Genomic DNA, 21,748 nt, shown 5'->3' on the forward strand with positions numbered 1-21,748 from the left:
TGTGTCAGCTTGACCACCCGAACTAGCCATCACAACGACAAGGACAGTTCACATGAGGCACGCAGAGCAGATCCTAAGTGTCGCACACACGGGCGGTTACAGTGGGGGTTTGTAGGCCGTGTCTGTAGAGACCGGCACCCAATGTGTATGTGTGCCAATCAGCACACTGCATACTGCCTTCAAGTTAAGGTTCACATTTTATCACACGCTCGCCATCGCAATGGATGGAGCCTGGGGAAAGGACCCCAACACTATCTCCCATCCCAGAATATCTTTATCCGAAGTTGATTGGGAAGACAGCCCCTTAGCTAGTCTTTGAAGAAAGGTGTACTGCTGTGCTTCCCAGTGTGGGGAAGCAAGTATCCCAGGGAGTCAGTTAGGCTGACCCAGGCCGAAGCCAGACGCAGGGAACCAGGATTGGGTAGTTTGATTTGTTTGCGGTGTCATTAGTGCAGGGTGGGGGAGCTTGGGAACATACAAGGGAGCCTGTGTGCACTTGGGTTTCTGAACAGAGGAAGCTGTGGGATGTTAGGAGGCCAGACACTATTGCAGAAAGTCTGGCTTAGCGGAGGAGTAAGAAGGTCTGAGCATGAGCATGGGAGTGGGAAGGGGATCCAGTGGGGTCTTGCACGGTGGACTACGGTACTGGAGGGACACCCCCTCCCGGGAGGAGAAGCCAAGGAGAGTCCATGTGAATGAGTGGGACTGTGTGTGCGGCAAGGCAGGTTGGGCGTTTGAGAGGAAGCCAGAGGCACTAGAGGAGGCACCTGAGGACAGAGCAGAACGAATGTGGGTCACTGGCAAGGGAGAGACCAGGAGTCACCTGAACAGAGGTTTGTTAAGATACTGAAACCCTGGCCCCAGGCAGTGAGCATCCGCTTAAGAGGACAGAGCTCATCGCTCCGGTGTGGACGTGTTGACGAAAAACAGAAAAGACTCGAGTGTTCACGCCTTTGGAGACCACAAACATCTCAACCGTAAAACCTAGAAAGGTTCTGCAGCATCCCCGGAGGACCCAAGGGACCGAGAGGCGGGGCTCAGAGTTGAACCGCGCCTCTCGTCCTTCTGGGGGGTCCGCATTTTAGGTGGCTCCTTGTGGCGTCTATAAACCAGATCACTGAGGACATTCCAGAGGCCAGTGACACTGCCTAGGTTAGAGGGCCAGATCTGCGTGAGTACCAAGTCGCCAAGTGTTCCCCCCGCACTCCCCCCCCCCCCCCGCTCCTCCCATTTCCAGGCGGCGATTGGCAGAGGTGCCCTTCCAGTTGCTAGGACACTATCCCAGACCTTAGCTCCTCCCACGCCTCTCGTCCCGCCCTTTCCCGCCACCCTTTTAGGCTGAGAGCCTAGCGGGCCGGGCAGCGTCTCCATGGCGACGCGGGACGCGGGTGGGGTGGCTGGTACCTGCTTGATACAGACGCTACTCCAGAGATCCTGGCTGAGACCAGATCATGTCGGACCTGGGCTCCGAGGAGTTAGAGGAGGAAGGAGAGAACGATCTTGGGGTGAGAGCTCCTGGCCAGGGAGGGACTTCTGGGGTGCGCTGCAGCTCCGGAGCGGGAGGCTTAGGGAGAGGGCCGAGAGGCCGGGGACAGGACCACGCCGGCCACACGAGCGGCGGTGCGTCCAGGAAGTCGCTGTGAAAGGTGAAACGCCGTGACGTCTTGTTTCCACCCCCCTCCCCGCTCCCATTCCGCCTCCCATTAAAGGCGAAGATTTCTAGGCAGAGGGCATGAGAAAAGGCATGGAGAAGGCTGCTTCCTGGCAACTCCTGCACGGTGTTGGAGTGTCCAGGACTTTGAAGATTTCACCACGTAGGTCTGAATCAGTTTCTCTGAACTGTCGCAAGCCACTGGAATCACTTTTCTAGTGCTGACCTTAGAGGGGAGGCGAGAGACTCGCAAGACCGCGATGAGCTCTTTCTTGAGAGCCTTGCGGCTGGCCAGCTGTTCCTCCTTAAATCAGAGGGTGACCAGTCAGTCCCCAGGGCTATGGCTCAGTCCGTAAAGTGCTTAAGACGCGAAGCATGAGGACCTGAGTTTAGATCCCGCTACCATGTAAAAAGCTGGGCACAGGAAGATCCTGGAGCTCACTGGTCAGCCTAGCTACGTGGGTGGGCTCCAGCTTCAGCGAAAAGATCCTATCTTAAAATTTAAAGTAGAGAGGATTGCGGAAGACAGTGCCTGCCAATTTCTGGCCCCTACAGATGGGTATGAACGTGCACACGAACGAATAACTGCTGGGACGTGTACATATTCACCTTATCGCACATACCACACACACATGCACAGAGGTCACTAATTTATGGTCTGCTTCTGCTCACATCCAATTTCCAGCCCTGGCTATCAAAATCTCTCATTTGTCCCCTACCTGGTCCTACTGATCTGTAACATGTTTAAGCATGCAGGTATGATGGCAGACCACCCCTTGATCAGCTTAAAGGATTTCTCAGTCAGGGGTGGGCAGACTGGGAGGTCCCTGGGATGGGAGCAGGAATCCACCCCTGTGGCTCAGCATTGGCCATCCCGGGAGGCCTCTAGGATGGGAGCAGGGACTCTGCACATTGCGTGTGTTAGTTCGTTTCTGTTGCTGTGATAAAACTCCGTGACATATGGAAGAAAGAGTTTATTTGGACTTACAATTCCAGAGGGATAGGAGTACATCATGGTGGGGAAGGCTTAGCAATAAACCACAGGCACAGGGGAAGACATGCTAGCAGGATCAGGAAGCTGAGAGTGCCCCTCTTCAGATGTTAGCACAAAGCAGACTGCAAAAGTCGGGGGAGACTATCAACACTCAAAAGTCTGTCCCTCGTGACATTCTTCCTCCAGCAAGGCTTTACCTCCTGAAGGTTCCACTGCCTCCCCAAGGTGCCACCAAGAGGGGAATCAGTGTTCAGATAGCTGAGCTGCTGGGGACATTCTTATTCAAACCACCACACTGCGGCTTGGAACACCCCTGAAAGCAATCTGGAAGGTCACAACGCTTATATTCCAGCAGGAATTTCTGGGTTAAAAGGGGCTAGAAGAAGGCAAGAAATACCTACCTGTTCGCTTCTAAAGTCTTCCATTTGAAGTCCTATGCCTGTAGTAGACACAGATCCAAGGCCATATATTATGTTCTAAAATGTTTAAATGAGTATGTAATTGAGTATGTTTAAAGTATGTAGCGTGATGTATTAAGCTGGCCACGTTGCACCATTATGGCCATTACATTACATAATATATGCACTACACATCCTTGTTTATGAGCCAGAGAACATTTCTTTTATAAAGTAAGGTGAAGCAGGAGAATTACATGCTTGTACTACATTTTTTTTTTTTTATTTACTTGTTTTTGGAGTTGGGGCAGAGGTCTGCTGTGGCTCAGGTTTGGCCTCTAACTTGATGGCTCAAGTGATCCTGTGATCCTCCTGCCTCAGCCCTTACAAGTGGTACTGCTTGCACACATCTTTGTGTATGTGTGTTTGTGTGTGTATGTTTCTCTCTGTATCTGTGTGTATATGTGTGTTTCTCTTTCTCTTGTGTGTTTGTGTGTCTCTCTATGTGTGTGTGTGTCTGTGAATGTGTGTGCTTCTGTGTCTGTGTGTATTTGTGTTTCTCTTGTGTGTTTGTGTATTTCTCTCTCTGTGTGTCTGTGAATGTGTGTGTCTCTCTGTTTGTGTGTATGTGTTTCTCTCTCTCTCGTGTGTGTGTGTTTGTGTTTTTCTCTGTGTGTCTGTGAATGTATGTGTCTGTGTCTATGTGTATATGTTTCTCTCTCTCTCTCTCTCTCTCGTGTGTGTGTGTGTGTGTGTGTGTGTGTGTGTGTATAAGGGGTGAAACCCAGGGTCTTGTACATGCTAGGCAGTCCCACTACCACTGAGCTCCACCCCAATCTGATCTACTGACAAGATAGATTAGTAGCTATTTCAGATTGGGTTAGAAGTTGTTTCTTTTTTCCTTTTTTTAAAAAAATATTTTATTTTGTGTGTATGGGTGTTTTTTCTGCATATCTGTGTATCACATGCGTGCAGTATCTGAGGAGGCTAGGAGAGGGCATTGGATCCTTTGGAACTGTAGTTACATATGATTGTGAGCCACCATGTGGGTGCTGGGAACTGAACCCAGGTCTTCTGCGGAAGCAGCTAGTGCTCTTAACTGCTGAGCCATCTCTCCAGTTCCAGGGTCAAAAGTGTTTGAACTGTAAGTCCTTTGATAGGGAGTTTGAAAATAAGATTACTGGAATCTCCACAACTTCTTCCCCTCTCCCTCACAGCGTAACTTCCCAGCAGGACACAGACCTCTGCAGTCCACAGGCTCTCCAGGAAGCCCATCAAGGAAGAGCCATTCTCTTAGGGCATTTCTTTAAGTACTGAATGACTGGAGAAAGTAAAGAGGGAGGTGTCTTTGAAGGCTGGGGACCTGTCCCACCTGCATGTGTTCCTTAAGTATTTTCCTGTGATAGCATACTGCACCTAGCATTCTCCATGCATTGGTTCATGTTAACAATGTCAGGATTGGCATAATTAATCACAGGCTTAGCTGCTGGAGGTGGGAGTGAGGCTCCCATCATGGACACTTGCACTGATTGTGAGACCTTGGACCAGGGCTCTGCCCACCAGGCTTGGCTACCTGCCTCACCAGGGCAATGTGACAGTGCCCACGGTCGGGAGGCTTCAGTGATGCGACAGCTCTGAAACACTTGGCTTGTGCTTGGCGTGTGCTTGGCGTGTGCTCGGCTTGTGCTTGGCACTACTGAACAGCAGCCACAATTACCTTCTTTTCTTTTGCCCAGGAATATGAGGGGGAGCGAAATGAACTGGGAGAACGGCACGGAAACGGGAAAGCGCGATTGCCCAATGGAGACACATATGAAGGACACTATGAGTTTGGAAAAAGAAATGGGCAGGTCAGAACTGGTGGCTTAGGAAGCTGTTTTTCTCTATTAAATATTGTCTTGGTGCGTGTGGGACTCAGGACTGATAGGAACTGTATCATCCGTGTGTTTCAGGGGGTCTACAAATTTAAGAACGGTGCCCGGTACATCGGAGAATATGTTAAAAATAAAAAGCACGGTCAAGGCACCTTTATCTATCCAGATGGATCCAGATACGAAGGTACCATGCATCACCATGACGGAGAATCTTGTTCCTGCTGTGCAGGCTGCTTCTGCCCTCGAGACTGTCTGTAGATACTAAAGTGTAGAAGGGGGGGCTGGTGAGATGGCTCAGTGGGTTAAGAGCACTGGCTGCTCTTCCAGAGGTCCTGAGTTCAATTCCCAGCAACCACATGGTGGCTCACAACCATCTGTAATGAGATCTGGCGCCCTCCTCTGGCATGTGGGCATACATGGAGGCAGAATATTGTATACATAATAAATAAATCTTTAAAAAAAATAAAGTGTAGAAGGGAGTTCACTGGATCTCATAGAGGCTAGAAGTCTTTAAGTAACTAACATCTATCCGTATGGCTGGTCCTGTGGCAGCACGTGCCCTCCTGGAAGCCAGAGATCTAGAGTAAATGAAAGAGATTCCTGGGTGAGCACAGACTCTGGGTGTGACCTAGACCCATGACAGCCTATGACATCTTCCCTCTGAAACTGTCTTTGTTGTTTTCTATTTTTGCCCAATTCATCTTCTGACAGTCATGCTTCTTTTTAGACCTTGGAGTCCTTTATCCAGGCATTTTGCCTTAGTATGGTGTCTTTCCTAGTCGCCAATTGCTTAAATGCTAAGGCCATGCCTCGAGAAGACTCTTAGCTTATTTCTGAGAACCTCTGGTCCCTATGTACTAGTGTCCCCTGGTGGGTACAAGACTAATCCCAGAGTCAGGGTGGGAGAAGGCAGGAAGTAGGCTGTGGACCTTCAGAAAGTGTATGCTGATTTGTATGTCTGTATTTTTTTCTACTCTCTGCTCCTCCTGTGCCCAGAAAGGGTTTTCTAGTTTCCATCCGATTTCCAAAAAGATCTGTGCCTTCAGCTTTGAGTGTGGGGGCAGTAGGTATGACTCTTGTGTCACCTCTTCTCGCCTGAGCTTTCTTATCTGTAGCATGCAGATGGAATAGATTGGTATCTGTGTGATGCCCATATCCCTGCCTGGAGGGAAGAGTTTGTTGGAAAGAACATGATGAACTCTGTGTAGCAGCATCATTTTCAAATGAGGTGACACATCCTTAAAATGCAGGCTGTATTCCCACCACTAATGCCTGAGATATTCATCTTCAGGGAAAGGAAGGCTTATTTTGACTTCTAGAGGTTTTGCAGTTGGGTTGTTTTTATTCTATGTGCATGGGTGTTTTACATGCATGGTTGTTCTACCTGCATGCATGCCAATGAAATATGTGCATAAGTTGTCCGCAGAGGCCAGAAGAGGGTATCGAAGCTTCTGGTACTGGAGTTATAGATGGTTGTGAACCTGTGGGCTCTGGGAAATGAATTGGCTCCTCTGCAAGAGCAGCAAGTGCTCTTAACCACTAAACCGTCTCTCCAGCCCCTGATTTTAGTCCACAGACATGTGAGCCTGTGGCAAGGCAGAGCATCATGGTGGGAGTCTTCCGCAGCCCCGGCTACTCACCCTACAGTGGCCAGGAAACAGGAGGGGGGATGGGCATGTCACCCATGACCTGGCTTCTTCCACTAGGTGCTGTCTCTCCGAGGTTCCACATCTCCCAACAATACTATAGTTGGGGACCAAGCCTTTTGGGGACACCTTTCCAAACCACAACAGTCACCCACCCTGCTTCCAGACAAAACTAAAAATAACGGATAGCAAAGAAAGGGGGTTATTCCAAACTCCGAGATGGAGCAGAGGCATTTGTGCCTCTGCATTAGACATGGGACTTAAATTATTTTGTTCCCAAACCTTAGCAGGCTTGGTTGACCAAAAGCACCATCTGCTTTTTAATGAGCTTTGAACAATTTGATTCAGGGCTTAATTTAATTCTTCCCAGATCCCTAGGAGCCTAATCTTGTTGTCACTTTTGATCTTAGTGTAGACGTTAATACAATTTGGGTTACATATAAAGTACATTAAAAGGGGAGGGAGGGGCTAAGGAAGTCTTTCTTTGAGGCAGAGCTGGGGATTTTATTAAAGATCTTTTAATATAGACTTAGGCATGATGATCCTACCCAAGTGTGGGTACAGCGCCTCCCTACCGAAGGGAGAGGCATCAGGAATTCTTAACATGGAGATGAAGCAGCTGAAGAGAAAAATCTGCACACAAGACTCATGAGCTCAAGCCTGGGTGTTCACACCAAGTAGCCCTCTGTTGTCTGTAGACAACGCCTCTCCAAGGAGTCGGTCCCATTGTGGCTCCAGCTACCACAGCCTCAGGGCCGGCTTATGCTCCCAAGGCTAAGTCATGCTAGAAGTTCCCTGGCTGGTCACACTTCTGCCCAGCTCATTGCTAACTAGGTGCTCCCCTAACCCTGTCTCCTGTCTGGTAGTCTTCCCTTAGGGCATGTGGAGCTCACAGAGGTACTGTTAATTGTTTATTATAAAGGAAACCACAAATAATACTGACAGTCAGATGAACGGGTATGTAGTGTGAGTTCTAGAAGGGTCCAGTGTAAGCCTCTGTTCTGGTGAAGTTGGTGAGCACAGCCATGCTGGCATACACATGCCTTCTGCAACCCCAAGTCTCATCAAATCTCACTGTTCACATGGTCTTAAGGGCTTCATTGGAAGCCCCCCCACCCCCGCCCACATATCCCAGGTCTGGTGAGAAGACCAAGAATGATGAGAGAGAGTAGGAAGGGAATGGTTTTTAAAATTCAGAAAAAGTAAAATGCAAATTTAAAGCAGGAACAATAGGTTTCTTTTTTTTTTTTTTTTTTTTTTTTGGTTTTTCGAGACAGGGTTTCTCTGCAGCTTTTTTTTTTTAGAGCCTGTCCTGGAACTAGCTCTTGTAGACCAGGCTGGCCTCGAACTCACAGAGATCCGCCTGCCTCTGCCTCCCGAGTGCTGGGATTAAAGGCGTGCGCCACCACCGCCCGGCGAACAATAGGTTTCTAAAAGCCACTCAGGAGCCCTGACTCCCCGACATCCATGCCTACAGCAGGTGCAGGCCTCCTTCCTCTGAGAAGTCCCACTCACCTGGCACAGGGTTTCCCTGGCAAGTGGTGTTGCACGGGCTCCTGGGGCCTCACCCACATGAAATCTAGCATGTTCGCAGTTTAAGTGTCCTCTTTCATTTTTGAAACATTTCTGCAAAACACACGCTTTTCTTGTCATGCCGGTCTGGAGCCTGGCTCCCAAGGGCTGGAGGAGATGGATTCCTTTTGTTATGGTCTTTTTTTTGGGAGGGAAACCGCCTGAAGCAACGGTTCCAGCTGTGGCCGCTTTGCCCCAGGGTGTGCTGGAGCAGCTCTGAGTAGCTGTGGAAACCAATTTTGCTCTTCTTTGCAGCTCCATAAACAGCTCCAAATTGGCCTCAGTGGGAATATGCCACCGTAGAAACTGGCGGACGCTGCAGGCGCAGATACAGTAGTACTGCCACTGAAGAGCCAGGACAACCCCCAGATCTTTGGCCACACTGTGCACCACCGTCCCACAGTCACTACAGATCTGGCACCAAATGTCTATTTTAGTGAATTATCTTAATCTTTGGAGTCCCCATCTCTCTTGCTCCTGTCCCTTCTCACATCTTATTGTGGTACCTTGTCCCCTTCTTGAGCCTGTGGCAGTTGGCACCTCATCTCTCTGTGTATGCCTGGCAAGGCTGCTCTGTGCCGGTCCACCGTTGGTCTTTGAGGCCCTGCTCTTGCCTCTGCCCCAGGTTGCTGATCACACCGTCATTGGCTTCTGTCTTCACCAGGTGTAAGCTCGTGGGGGGCCATGTGCTGCCCATTTTTGCAGCTGTTCTCCTAGCTCACAAGGCGGCCGGAATGTTTTGTTAAGTAAATGTTGAAGAAGTGTGGAAAATTCTATAGAATTCCCAGTTTTGGATAAACTTTGGGGTTTGTTCACGGGAACAGACAGTTTGGATAACTAACATTTTGTTAGCATCGTGTGCTTTCTTACAGTGTACGTGGAAATGTCTCTAGCGTTTGTGTAAGCCAGAAGTTCACACACATCCTAGGGTCCTCTTTAAGGAAAAGGATATAAAGTTGCTATAAAAATGAATCTTTATGGGCTGGAGAGATGGCTCAGAGGTTAAGAGCATTGCCTGCTCTTCCAAAGGTCCTGAGTTCAACTCCCAGCAACCACATGGTGGCTCACAACCATCTGTAATAAGGTCTGGTGCCCTCTTCTGGCTTGCAGAAATACACACAGACAGAATATTGTATCCATAATATTGGGAATATTGTATTGGGAAATGGAAATAAATTAAACATTCTTAAATTAAAGAAATTAACTATCATAAACATCCCAGAATTTAAGCAGGCACCCTGGGGCATGTTTTAATTAATGGCAGATAGCCCCATCTCGTCCTCAAGTAGCTTTCTTCTACCACTGTCTTGGCTTTTCTTTAGCCCTGGGGTTGAATCCAGCCTCCCCTCCCCTCCCCCCCAAGTGGGCATCCTCTGCTCTGGCTAGCCAACATCCTCTCCAGAAGAAAGCAGTTTGCCTTGTTCTCAGTAGTGAGAATAGAAGATGGGATCATCCTTTTCTCTTTAAACAAACTGACCTTAGTTAGTTTTACATTCTTCATAGTTCCATTCTAAGTTCCGTCCGGGTAGTATGCTAGTAAGTAGCATTCTAGAAAGCTCTATCTGGGTGCTGATTTGCTGTTGGTCATATGTGAGGTTTTAGGTAAAGTCCACCGTGAGAATTCCCTGGCTGGTTTCTTTCCTGTGTGAGCTGCAAGAGTTGAGGAGTTTTTGAGAGACTGACTTCAAATCCCCTTTGGGGACAACACAGCTTGTTGCTGATCTTGCTGTCAATCCAAGCGTTCCAAACTTCCTGCTGTTTTTCCAGTGTTAGGGTCTTCTGTCAAGTGCATGAGAAATTAGCAGGACCCACCCACACAGAGGGGAGTGGGCAGGCCATGGAGGCCAGGAAAGGGAATGTGTGAGGAAGGCAGCCTTGGGACCAGGTGTTCGGGTGGGGCACAGAATGAGGCTAGACCATCAAGCCTTGGAGATGCCGCTGAGTGGCCAAGCACCTGCAAGGCTGATGGAGCGTGGCGGAGATGACTGGCAGTGGTCAGACAAGCTGGTCTGATTCCTGACCGTTTGCCCACCAACTTGTGAAAGGGTGAAAGCAGCTGGGGCTCACAGCACATACGTACACCCTCCAGATCTGAGTCCCCGGGGTTCCTAACTCAGCCCTCCTTAGCTAGCGCTCCCTGAAGCTGGCACAAGAGGAAGGGGGTGGGTGTGGGTGGAGGGACATCAGGAGAGAGGCAGCAGGCTTAGCTTTGAGGTTACAAAGTTTACAAAGCTCTCTCTTTTGCAGAATGCATTGCTTGAATCCCACTGGGCTAGCGGGGGCCACGGTATCAGTCTGTTCTTCTCATCTGGCTTTGTGTCTGTGTATTGTCCTCTGCAGGGGAGTGGGCAGACGACCAGAGGCACGGCCATGGCGTATACTACTACATCAATAATGACACCTACACGGGGGATTGGTTCAATCATCAAAGGTTTGGCTTCTGTTTATAGTCTCGGGGGTCCACTCGTGGTAGAATAACAGGATGACGCCCACTTAAGGCAGTCATGCTGCAGGTCAGGTGTGTAGGGGAGGTGCCGCCAAGAGGAGCAGAGGAGGGACTACCGTCTCCTCAGAGTGGGTCAGGGCACATGGGTCCTCCATCCACAGCCCCAGGAAGTGAAGACACAGAGGGCTAGTCTAGTGGAGAGAGGTCAAACAACTCTCCCTGCCTCTGCCCAGAGAAATGGGTTCGTGTGCAGGCAGTTAAACTCTACGCCCTAGGTGTTGCTGGTCCCAAGCTAGTGTTAATGTCCCACGTATGGACACGGATATTGGAAACAAGCTGCCTGCGAGCTGGCTTAGGTCCCCCCTCAGTCTTAGAGTCAGTGCCCTGTATCGGACAGTGACCAAGTGCCCTTGTTTTGTCCTCACCAGGCATGGGCAAGGCACCTACTTCTATGCAGAAACTGGCAGTAAGTACGTCGGTAGCTGGGTGAACGGGCAGCAGGAGGGTGCTGCCGAGCTCATCCACCTGAACCACAGGTACCAGGGCAAGTTCATGAACAAAAATGTAAGTGAGCGCGCTGTGTGTCAACACTAAACTTTCAGGGTCCCCTCCAGCCCACCAGATGAGGACAGCGGCACCACTCCAAGCTCTTCTAATGTCCACAGAGCACGGAGTTAACTGGTGTGGAGGCAGAAAGCTGGCCCCACTTCCCTGGGCCCCAGGAGTGCTTTGTATCTGTACTAAGGCCAGTGCCCTTGGTACCAAGGTATCTTCTGCTGGCTGTGTGGCCTCTTGCCCTCCAGCAAACCATGTCTAATGGGAGGCGGATCCCAGAGCTCCCCTCATGCCAGAGGCCAGTCTGCCACTCTTGGTTGGGAGGGTTTTAAGGGCCCAGAGAGCTTGCCTTGGGTCTGGAGACCTCTGCACGCTCACTGGCTGCTGTTCGGTGGGCCTCTAGCTTTGGTGACTGTCTTCTGCAAAGTGAGGAAGACTCAGTAATTGCAAGCCTTATACCCAGGCATCAATGAAAGCATTGCTCAGGGCTGGAGGGAGACTCCCCAAAGAGAGAGTTTGCTGAGCACACTGATACGGAAGTTGACACGGGGTATGGTCAGCTTCCTTCATCACTCCTCTTCAGATTCTCCGGGTGCCCTGTTTCATTTACATGTAACTTGAACCTCAACTGTTGGGGAAATCAATAGGCTAGACTAGCCAGTCTAAAAAGGGAGAACAGACCTGGAGGCTTTGCTCCGTCTGTTAGTAAAAAGCTTACAGTTATACAAACCACTCAAGAATACCCAAATTGGCTGGGCAGTGGCGGCACACGCCTTTAATCCCAGCACTTAGAGACAGGTGGATCTCAGTGAGTTCGAGGCCAGTCTAGTCTACAGCATGAGTTCCAGGACAGGCCCTAAAGCTACAGAGAAACCCTGCATTGAAAAACCAATAAGGGAAAGAGACAACAACAAAAAAATCGTAAAATGTCTTACGTTAGCATTCCCGTCCCTGCTGTCCCTCTCCCTGCTCCTCTCTCAGGGCCCCTGTATACTATGCACACACACACGCACACGCACACGCACACGCACACGCACACACACACACACACACACACACGCACACATCACACACGCACATCAGCTTATGCAGAATCAGTTCTGAGCGTTCATGAGGCACGAGGACACAAAGGCGCTCCTGCTATCATCTTGCACATCTGGGCATGTGAGATAAAACACGCTGGAGGTCCCGTGGTCCAGACAGAGGGCCTGCCTTGGCTCAGCAGGCCATGCCATGAATGCCCTCCCTCCGCGCTGCCATTCTGTTCCTTAACGCAAGCAAGCCATCTGATCCAGACACCAAAGCCCTAGCAGGTTTTTCAGGTGTGGGGCGAGGGCATCCCCTCTGCTCTGACCCTTAAAGGGAAAGGGACTTTGAAACATCCTAATCTACATTCAGTTCCGTGTGTCTGCTTTTGTTAGCTCTCCTGTTAGAAAGCCCTGCTCACTTCATCTGAAAGCATGCTCCATTTCTAGGCAGAGGTGGTGCCTGACCCTGGAATGAAGGCCAGTAGACTTGGCTGTCATTCTGATAAATGCATTTAAATAGATTAGAGTCCTAGTCACCTTTCTATTGTGATAAACACCATGACCGAGTGCAGCTTAGGAAGGAGAGGGTCTGTTTCATCTCACAGGTCATAGTCCATCACTGAGGGAAGCCAGGGCAGGAACTAGATGAGGGCGGGAATCCAGCAGGGCCGGAGCTCTAAACAGAGACCTGGAACACTGCTTACTGCCTTGCTCACAGGCCATGTTTACCACCTTTCTTAGTCAGCTCTGGCTCACCTGTCTGGGCATGGTGCTGTCCACCGTGGACTGTGTCCTCTTACATCAGTTAACAGTTAAAGTGCCCCACGGACGTGCCCCACAGGCCAGTCTGACGTAGGCCCTTCTGTACTGGAGGCTCCTCCTTCACAGGCATGTCGAGTGGACAATAGGATGCACCCGCACAATTAGATCCTGGGATTGCTGAATGTAAAGAGCCAATGTTCTGAAACACCACGAACATCGTGCGTGGTCTTGAAAAGCTGCATGAATTTACTCCCTCGCCAACAGAACCTGAGTCCCCATCACGGGTCCTCATGACATCGGATTTATCCGCTACATCCTTTGCTTTTGTTCCCTCCCCCAAATCTGATATACAAACATTTTTTTTCTTTCTAAATTGTGTGTTTCCCTGGTTATGAGCCAGGTCAGACATTGTTCATTCTCTAAGCACTTGTTTGTGTTTCTGAACTTCTCCTGTCCCTGTCCTAGCTGACAAGGAGGGATGGAGATGGGAGGCAGACTAGTGGGAGGGCAAGACCTTAACCGCTTAGTCAGGACCCTGCTGGCGGTTAATGAAGAAATGAGGGGCAATGGACGGGCCAAGGAATAGATATGCCCCTCTGAATCACATCACCAGGCAAAGTCTGGGAAGGTGACAGACGCTGCTGTCAACTGATGGCTAAGGGAACCGCTCACGGTTGTATTTTTAAAAGTCTCAGTTGCTTTACCACTTTATAAAGGGGATAGGGAACAGGAAAATTAGTTTGTCCTTCAGCAAATAGAGAAAGGTATTTTCCGGAAGGAATATTTAAATGTCACCGTGAATGAAACTGATCAAAATAGGTGACTATCTACGAATGCAGAAATGAGAAAATTGACTCACCAAGGAAACAGGGATTTAGTTTCATAAGGAGGAGCATAATGACTCGGAAACTGACAACCCAGCGTGGTGGTGTACGGCTACAGTGACGAGACTTTGAGCCAGCCTGAGCTACGAAATGAGACGTAGTGTCAAAACACAGCAAAACATCACGCTCACACCACTGCCTGTACAATCAACAGTGTCGGCATAGCAACGGTGAACGTGGGTAAACAAGGAAGGCACATCATAATTCGTGGTTCAAGGTGAAGCCAAATGTTAGGTTGACAGCAGGTGGCGTGGGAAACACTTGTAAATCTGGGGAGTGGCTCACACTCGGTTTCTAAGTCAAAGCGGTGACGGTGCGTGTCTTTGTGACCAGGTTTTTGTCGTAAGAATCTCATGGGGGGCGGCTGGTGAGGCGAGATGAATCAGTGAGTAAAGGTACCTGCTGTCAAGTCTGACAACTTGAATTTGATACCCAGGTCCCACACAGTGGCAGGAAAGCACCGACTCCGGCAGGTGGTCCCCTGACTGCCACACACATGCTGAGACACGTGCACCCCACCCCCATCACCGAGTAAATAAATAATTTACAAATGCTTTGCACTAAATCCAGTGTTACAACAAACAGATCAAAGCATGGGAAGCCAGCCTCTCTCCAGCTAATCTGCCCCCCAGACATCGATTTATTGCAGGTTCTACAGAGGAGATGTTTCTTATTCTTTTTAAATGCAGTAAAACATGGTTGAGACCTTCAGAAACAAACCCTCCAACTGCTCCATTAGCCGTCAGTTGACACAGCATCTGTAACCCCTCTCCGACTTGGCACAGTGTAGTCATTCGGGGTGGCTCTCTGGTCCTGGCATAGGAAGTGTTTTGTACTTTCTGTTTGATGTCGACCACGGAGTTGACCATAAAGTGCATTGAGATCCTTTCTCCCCATAGCCTGTTGGTCCTGGAAAGTACGTGTTTGACATCGGATGTGAGCAGCACGGCGAATATCGCCTAACAGATGTGGTAAGTTGAAGAATTGATGTCTGCCCAGTCCCCTTGATCCCACTAGGTAAAAGGGGCTTGGCTCTGAGCATGCTCCGAGGAGCTCAGCTGCCGAAGTGATCGACGTCACTTCACGATGGCTGCGGGAGTCAGAGCTAGATTTTGTGGCTAGGAACTGGCTAACCTTGAGTTCCGGCAGGTGTCAGTCCCAGAATGGCATCTGAGTGCTGGAATCGTCAGCAATGTCAGGTGGCTCTTCACATTCTGTGGGCGACGGCTCCTAAAGCCTAGTTAGCGAACACGTTCCTCTGCTGCATTTGACACAGATGTCAACACCAGATTGGCATTCTCTGACCGGTGTCAGTATCCTCGTGCTTAGGCACTTGGCACAGGTGTGTGTGAGGGGTGTCTGTGTGAGCTCCTGATGTGGACACTCAGGCACAGGTGTGTGTGTGTGTGTGTGTGTGTGTGTGAGGGTGTCTGTGTGTGAGGTTGTAAGGGGTGTCTGTGTGAGCTCCTGATGTGGACACTCAGGCACAGGTGTGTGTGTATGTGTGCGTGTGTGTGTGTGTCTCTGTGTGTATTAATGTCTGACTATGCCTGGAGATAGCTGGAGGGTTAGTAAAATTTCCTGGTCTTAGTACTAGTTTGGGGTCTTGGACTTATTTATTCCTGCTGTAAGAAGTTTGGAATTTTTTTTTTTTTTATGATTAAGGACAACTTAATTATAGAGTTTAAAAGAAAACCGCCTCGAGGGACATCAAGCTGTAAGCCTCAGCAGCAGTCTGGAAGAGCAGAATGGAGGGAAGGTGGGGGGTGTTGTGCGAGCTGGGCTGGCACAGGGGTCCACCGTGGCAAGTGGGGCTTTAGAGGAAGAGCACACTCAGTATAAGGTCTCTCCTTTCTTGACTCAGCATTTTTGCTTTTCATTTAACGGAAGCACTTTAGGGGCCTCTCCCTGGAATATCCACGTTATCAGCTGCTCTGGGTTAAATGAGAAATGCCCCCTGCCCCCATGAATGCATGCTGATCCCAGACGGTGGGGCTATTTGGGGAAATTCTGGACACTTTAGGAGGTGGGACACAGTTGGAGGAAACACATCACAGGGGGGTTATGTCTCAGGGTGCTAGGTCTCCCCGTGGCCCCTTCCTGTTTGTTCCCATCCCCATTTCCTGTGGATCGTGCTGTAAACTGTCCCACTGTGACAGTCTGAACCTCTGAACCCATGAGTCCAAATACTCCTTCCCTCTTCGAAGTCCTTCTCTCAGGTATTTTGACACAACTATGCAAAAGGAACGAAAATCCTGCCCATGTTAATGACCTCATTTTTACTGGAATTACCTAATCTTCAAATAGGTCATGTTCTTAGGTCCTGGGGGCTAGGACAATATCACACTGTCAGAGGGTCGCACACAGTTCATTTCACAACACAGAGAGAGCCAACTTCAACACTCTGAGGCGTGCATGCATGGTTTATTGAGGGTGCCTTAGGATCAACTGTGAAGGAAGCAGGATTGGAGGGAAACAGAAGGTGACCTGTGCTGGGACAGCCCTGAAGCTAGGACGGGCCTGAACCAGAACCAGGCAGCAGGTGTGGGCTGTTTGGGGAAGGGTGTGCTATGAGTCTAGGGCTCCGTGGCTTTCCCGATGGGAGGAGATCAGTTCCTTGGGAGGGACTCAAGTTATGAGCCATCAGTTATGCTGGCAACTGCAGAGACATCTGCCACTTGGGGAAGGTTCAGCTATTGCCAGAGCATAGGTGTTCTTTGACCATGTTCTCAGAGTTTGGTCCTCGGCTTAGCAACCTCAAGGGTCCTTTGGGAACCTATGCAAATTATTAGGTGCCAAGCCTGACTGGTTGAGTTAGAAGCAGTGTGGGTGGGGCCAGCATGTGTGTTTCAGAGCCTTTTGGGGGACTCCGAGGCAGGGCGGGCTTGGACACCACGGTCCCTGAATGCTTGTTTCGTCCTGCTGACTGGAAAGTATTTCAGAGTGAGCGAGCAGATGTTTGGGGTTCCGCCTACAGCTACAGCTGTCCCCACCTGTGGCCATGAGATTTTGTAGACTCATTAGGTCACTGTTCCAATCTCTGGAACTTTTAAGAAAACTACAGAAACGAGAAGTTGACAGATATGTTTGAAAAAAAAAATGACATGTTAGCTCCAATCTCTGGAGGAATTACCCGTTTATGAATGTTGACCTCCCAGTCCACTTTTGTTGACTTTGGTCTCTGTACCCACGCCAGGAGAGCCCTGTGTATGTGCCCTGTGAGTGTACCCTGTGTGTGTGTCCCTCTGTGTGTGCCCTTTGTGTGTGCCCCTGTGTGTGTGTGTGCATTTCCCTGCCACCATGTGGACATCTTGGGCTTCTTAGGGCTTTCTTAAGTGGGTGTTGCTTTATGGTTTACATAGAAGAGCCCGGGACTGGAGCGAAGCAAGGTTTGAAAAGCTTGTCTCTGATGGAGGACTCCCATTGGCTAATAAAGAAACTGCCTGGCCCATTTGATTGGCCAGCCCTTAGGTAGGTGGAGTAGACAGAACAGGAAGAAGGAAGTGAGGTAGATGGCTCAGTCAGATGCCACGCATCTCCTAAGTTAGTCAGACCGCCGTGCCTCTCCTCAGAGAGATGCCAGATGCGATGAAGCCAGCCACCAGGTCAGATGTGCTGAATCTTTCCCGGTAAGACACCATTCGTGGTGTTACAAAGATTATTAGATATGGGTTAGTTAAGATGTGAGTAAGAGGCTGGAAATAATGGGCCAGGCAGTATTTAAACGAATACAATTTCTGTGTTGTTATTTCGGGGCATAAGCTAGCAGGTGGCCGGGAGCCGGGCAGGATGAAAAGCAGGCCTGCCCGCAGCCCCTCACTACATGTCTCCTCGGTTATCCTCAACCGTTGAGGTACGTGCTAAGCCCGAGAGCCCCTCACAGTGTCCTGGTTGTGCTCTGTGGATTCCTGTCTTGTCTGGCTCATACAAGATCTGTCTTCGGTCCTTAGGTGATGCCACCGGCAGTCACAAATGCTCTGGTCAGGCATGGTGTTGCCGAAAGCCTCAAGTCCCAGTTCAGAGCCCACCTTTTCCCTGGGGTCATTTAATATTCCAGACCAAATGTTGATGACTTCGTATTTTTGCACTTAAAATAGGAAAGAGGAGAAGAGGAGGAGGAAGAGGAGACATTAGTGAGTATCATTCCAAAATGGAAAGCTCTCAAAATCACAGAATTGGCCCTCTGGACTCCTACCCTCTCTGAGGAGCAGCCTCCCGCTGAGGGACCAGGCCAGGAAGAAGCACTGGGAGCTGCAGGTACAGAATATCCCAGGGTTGTCAGGGCAGTCACCCTGGGGTTGTCAGGGCAAGCACCCTGCGCTTGTCAGGGCCAGGTTGCAGGGCAAGAGACCCGGGGTTGTTAGGGACATACACACCTGTCCTCAGACCTGGTGCAGCTGGTGTCTCTGGAAAATTGCCTCTGGGTCAGTTTGGGTGCAGGATGCTATAAGGGCAAGTGTTTGGGATGGGAGTCTCCCAGGGAATAAAGGGGAAGCGTGCAGACCAGCTGGTTGGAAGGAATGTCCAGCTATGACGTAAGGCCTCAGCAACCTTGGGGGATTCCCCAGTAACCAGAGTTCCCTTGGCAGAGCCTCTCTGTGGGCATGACTGGGGTTGGGCAGCTGATAGCAAATGGGGTCACATATCCCTGTTGGGAGAAGGATGAGGCAGCATTTCTCTGTGTCCATTGTACAGTGGTCTTGTGGAGAAAATTGGGAGATGGGGCAGGGTGATCTGATGGCCAGGGCTGGGCTGGAGCTTGGGGCCGGGAAAGGAGGTCCTGTGGTCAGGAGCAGGAGCCCTTGCTGAGCAGACCAGGGGACCCACTTGACACACATGCCTGCGCTCATGTTCCCTGGCGGCCCCATCCTGTCATCCATTGCTGTCTTCACCCCAGGTACGGGTGATGCCTCAGATGAAACCCAGGGTCTGCCGGAAGGCTTTGAGGGCGAGATGGATATGCGGACGGGCGAGGAAGACATGGACACGTTCAGGCAGGAGAGTCAAGAGAACGGTTACGACATGGACCAGGGTAAGAACACATGCCCCGTGGAGTGGACAGAGCCTGCATGAGGCTAGCCACACACCGCAGGAGGGGCAGGCTTCTCCTTCCTCCACTGTGCGCTCCTCAGACTGAGGGACCTGAATGAGCCTGGAGAGACCAGCCTGAGACCAGCCTAAGTTCAGCTCAAGTCCAGCTTGTCTGCCAGTTGAGCCTGACCGGGGCAGGAGCTGGCCTGGTGTGACTGGTTCTCAACGCTCTCCCTCAGAACTAGACGTGGTGGGGAGCAGTTCTGTCACAGTGGTTTAGAGAGACAACCTGGAAATTTCCACCTCTGCAGTTCACCGAGAGGGGATCCCACCTGGGGTTTCTGGAGTCTTTGAAAAATCTTTCCCCACCGGGGCTCCTTTGATTTAATCAGGTGGGGTTCTTGTCTCCTAGGGTAAATCTGATCTTGTTCTTAGGAGAGGGCTTAGGGACAGCCTGTGCACCCGAGGTTGCCTGCTCCCTTGGCTAAAGGTAGCAGCGTGGGATAAGGACCTGTCTTAGTTAGAGATGCCATGACCTCAGCATTTAATTAGGGGTGCTTTACAGTTCCGAGGTTTAGTCTGTGGTCACCATGGTGGGAAGCATGGTGGTGAACAGGCAGACATGGTGCTGGAGTAGGAGCTGAGTTCTACATCCAAATGGCCAGGCAGGAAGAGGAGTGAGCCACTGGGCCAGGCTGGAGCTTCTGAAGCCTCAAAACCCACCCCTGGTGACACACTCTCCTCCCACAGCGCTGTACCGCCAATAGCGCCACTCCCTATGAGCCTCTGGGGGGTATTTTCATTCAAACCACTACAGCGCTCCTTTTGATTTGATTTTGGCTGTAAATTAAGAGTGAATATATTTCCCATTCTTTAAAAAAATATATCAGAAACAACAAAATCAGGCAAAACTGGTTTTCTACGTATCTGGTGAGAATACACACACGGACTTAGACTTTTTCAGCAATAACTAATGTGAACGTTGTAATAACGCACCTTTAAAAGGCAGCCTCCCTTAGCCCAGGGACCCTGAATGCCTGCAGAAAACAGGGGTAAATACTTAAATACCTGTAATCATTTTTATCATTAACTTTTATGTTTATCTTGCGTTTTCTTTCCTTCCCAGGAAATGCAAACTTTGATGAAGAGCAGTCAGACCTCCAGGAATAAGACGGAGGAGGTGGAGGAACCGGGCACACCAGCCAGGCCTCAGTTAACTCCGGGCAGCTGGGGCTGGCGCCAACCAGCCATCAATCTTTTTCTCTCAGTTGAGTTGTTTTGCAGTTGGAAATAAATCTCCCAGTGTTTAGTGTTTGTGAAGGAGCCTCCGCCACAGCTTCTGTGGATTGGTTTCCAGCTGCTTGTGGGCATCATTTCGTGGAGAGGGTGAAGGATTGTGGAGTTCTGGTGTGCCCCAGGCTCTGTAAGAAGGCCTTCTGCGCGCTTTCTCCGCTTTCTCCGCCCTCTCCTTGGGCTTTCGTCTCCCAGCACGGTCCCTGATACAGGCTGAGCACAGACGTTGGTAGTGAGCGCCCCCTTCAGGTTCCTTGGCAACTGCAGTTTCCCGCCTCGTGACTCACAGCTGGTGTCTCCCTTCTCTCCCTTGAGCCGCTCCCTTTCCCCAGCATTGTTCCTGGGGGCTAAAGCAGAAGCCCCGAAGCCCCATCCCACACAGTTTCATCTCCTCTTGAGGCAGAGGCGGTCAGTTCCACCAGAGCTCCCCAGTACTGCCCAGTGCATTTCTTCTCCTTGTTCCCTCGACTCTGGGGGACAGGGTGCTAGGGAGTGAAAGTGTCTGCTGCAAACAACCCATCCATTGTCCCATCTCTCATTTCCTGGAGACACTGCAGCAGACCTTTGAAGCATTTTGGTTTCAATAGGGCTGACTCATCCTTACTGCTAACTGCTCTGGCCTCAGTTAGCAAAATGAACGATGGTTGTGTGTTTCTCTCAATATTTGCGTCACACAGTAAGTCTTAAGTCCCAGGAGAGGATGCCATGTCAGAGTAGTATAGCCCTAGGTGTTCAGGCTCTCAGCCCCTAAAGTCACTCCACCCAACCTCCGTACTCTGCATAATCTCTAATCCGTATGCTGCAGCTGTGACCGCCAGTGCTTTGACCTCCCCGACAATGGGCAGACAATGGGCAGCCGCCAGGGCAGCTGCCAGGAACAGCGGAGGGATGGAGGGATCGAGGGATGGAGACACTGTGGCATGCTGATGGGAAGCTCTTGCTCCCTCCACATGTGGGAAACTCACCTCGAGAGGAAACACAGACTGCTGGAAACCTCCAAGTCTGTGATTCAGCAAGTCTGGGGGAAACCCGACTGTGCATTTGTTCAGGTTCTCAGGGGTGCAGAGGTTTCTGGGTCATAGGCCACACTGGGTGGGAGGTCACTAGGTCTCTTTCCATAGGATGCTGTGGTCTAATCCAAAGACTGAGACGGTTCAGAATGCAGATTCAGGTTCCCACTGTGTAGGAAGCCAGCTGTGTGTGTGTGTGTGTGTGTTTCTGTATTGTGTAATTTTTTCCTTGTGATGCTCAGAAGCTGTGTGAGGCAATGCAGGTGTAGTACTCACAACACTGCGTGTACACAGATGTGGAGATTTATTGACACCCTGTGACTCTGTCAAATGCCTCACAGTGATCCACACAGGGCATCTCTGAGTAAAAGATTTATCAGAGAGGAATTTTCTACAATTCGGGCTCTTAAGAGTATATAAAAACAGATTACACAAATTGCTGGATTCTATGAGCCTTATGAAAAATGCAAGATGAAATGTTTTTTTTTCCCCATGAGGGCCATTTTTATTCAAACCACTACATTCCACTCCCTGGCCCCCACAGACTTGTAACCATAGCATAATGTAAAAAGCATTTAGTCTAACTTCAAAAGTCCCCATAGTCTAT

General features: G+C 50.1%; 1 protein-coding gene across 2 annotated transcripts; it reads left to right on the plus strand.

Annotated features, from left to right (window-relative positions):
* Positions 1-1,393: 1,393 nt before the first annotated feature.
* Positions 1,394-20,008, plus strand: Rsph1 (radial spoke head component 1). 2 transcript variants are annotated; one of them, XM_038343692.1, is made up of 9 exons: positions 1,394-1,505; positions 4,777-4,890; positions 4,993-5,098; positions 10,473-10,563; positions 11,007-11,142; positions 14,707-14,778; positions 17,905-18,064; positions 18,705-18,839; positions 19,965-20,008. In XM_038343692.1, exons 1-9 carry the CDS (start codon positions 1,452-1,454, stop codon positions 20,006-20,008), a joined length of 912 nt encoding a protein of 303 aa, XP_038199620.1. In that variant the 5' UTR covers positions 1,394-1,451. The 2 variants fall into 2 exon arrangements, with proteins under 2 accessions (XP_038199620.1, XP_038199621.1); XM_038343693.1 differs by lacking the exon at positions 4,777-4,890 and having other exon boundaries at positions 1,452-1,505.
* The last annotated feature ends 1,740 nt before the right edge of the window (positions 20,009-21,748 follow it).

This window comes from Arvicola amphibius, chromosome 9 (genome assembly GCF_903992535.2).
Source record: "Arvicola amphibius chromosome 9, mArvAmp1.2, whole genome shotgun sequence".
NCBI classification, from domain to species: Eukaryota; Metazoa; Chordata; class Mammalia; order Rodentia; family Cricetidae; genus Arvicola; species Arvicola amphibius.

Bases quoted from the DNA above. Each gene is read 5' to 3' on its own strand.
- Rsph1 (XM_038343692.1), top strand. From the start codon at position 1,452: ATGTCGGACCTGGGCTCCGAGGAGTTAGAGGAGGAAGGAGAGAACGAT. The intron at 10,564-11,006 runs GTTTGGCTTCTG...TGTCCTCACCAG, and splicing joins GATTGGTTCAATCATCAAAG to GCATGGGCAAGGCACCTACT. The intron at 18,840-19,964 runs GTAAGAACACAT...TTTCCTTCCCAG, and splicing joins CGGTTACGACATGGACCAGG to GAAATGCAAACTTTGATGAA.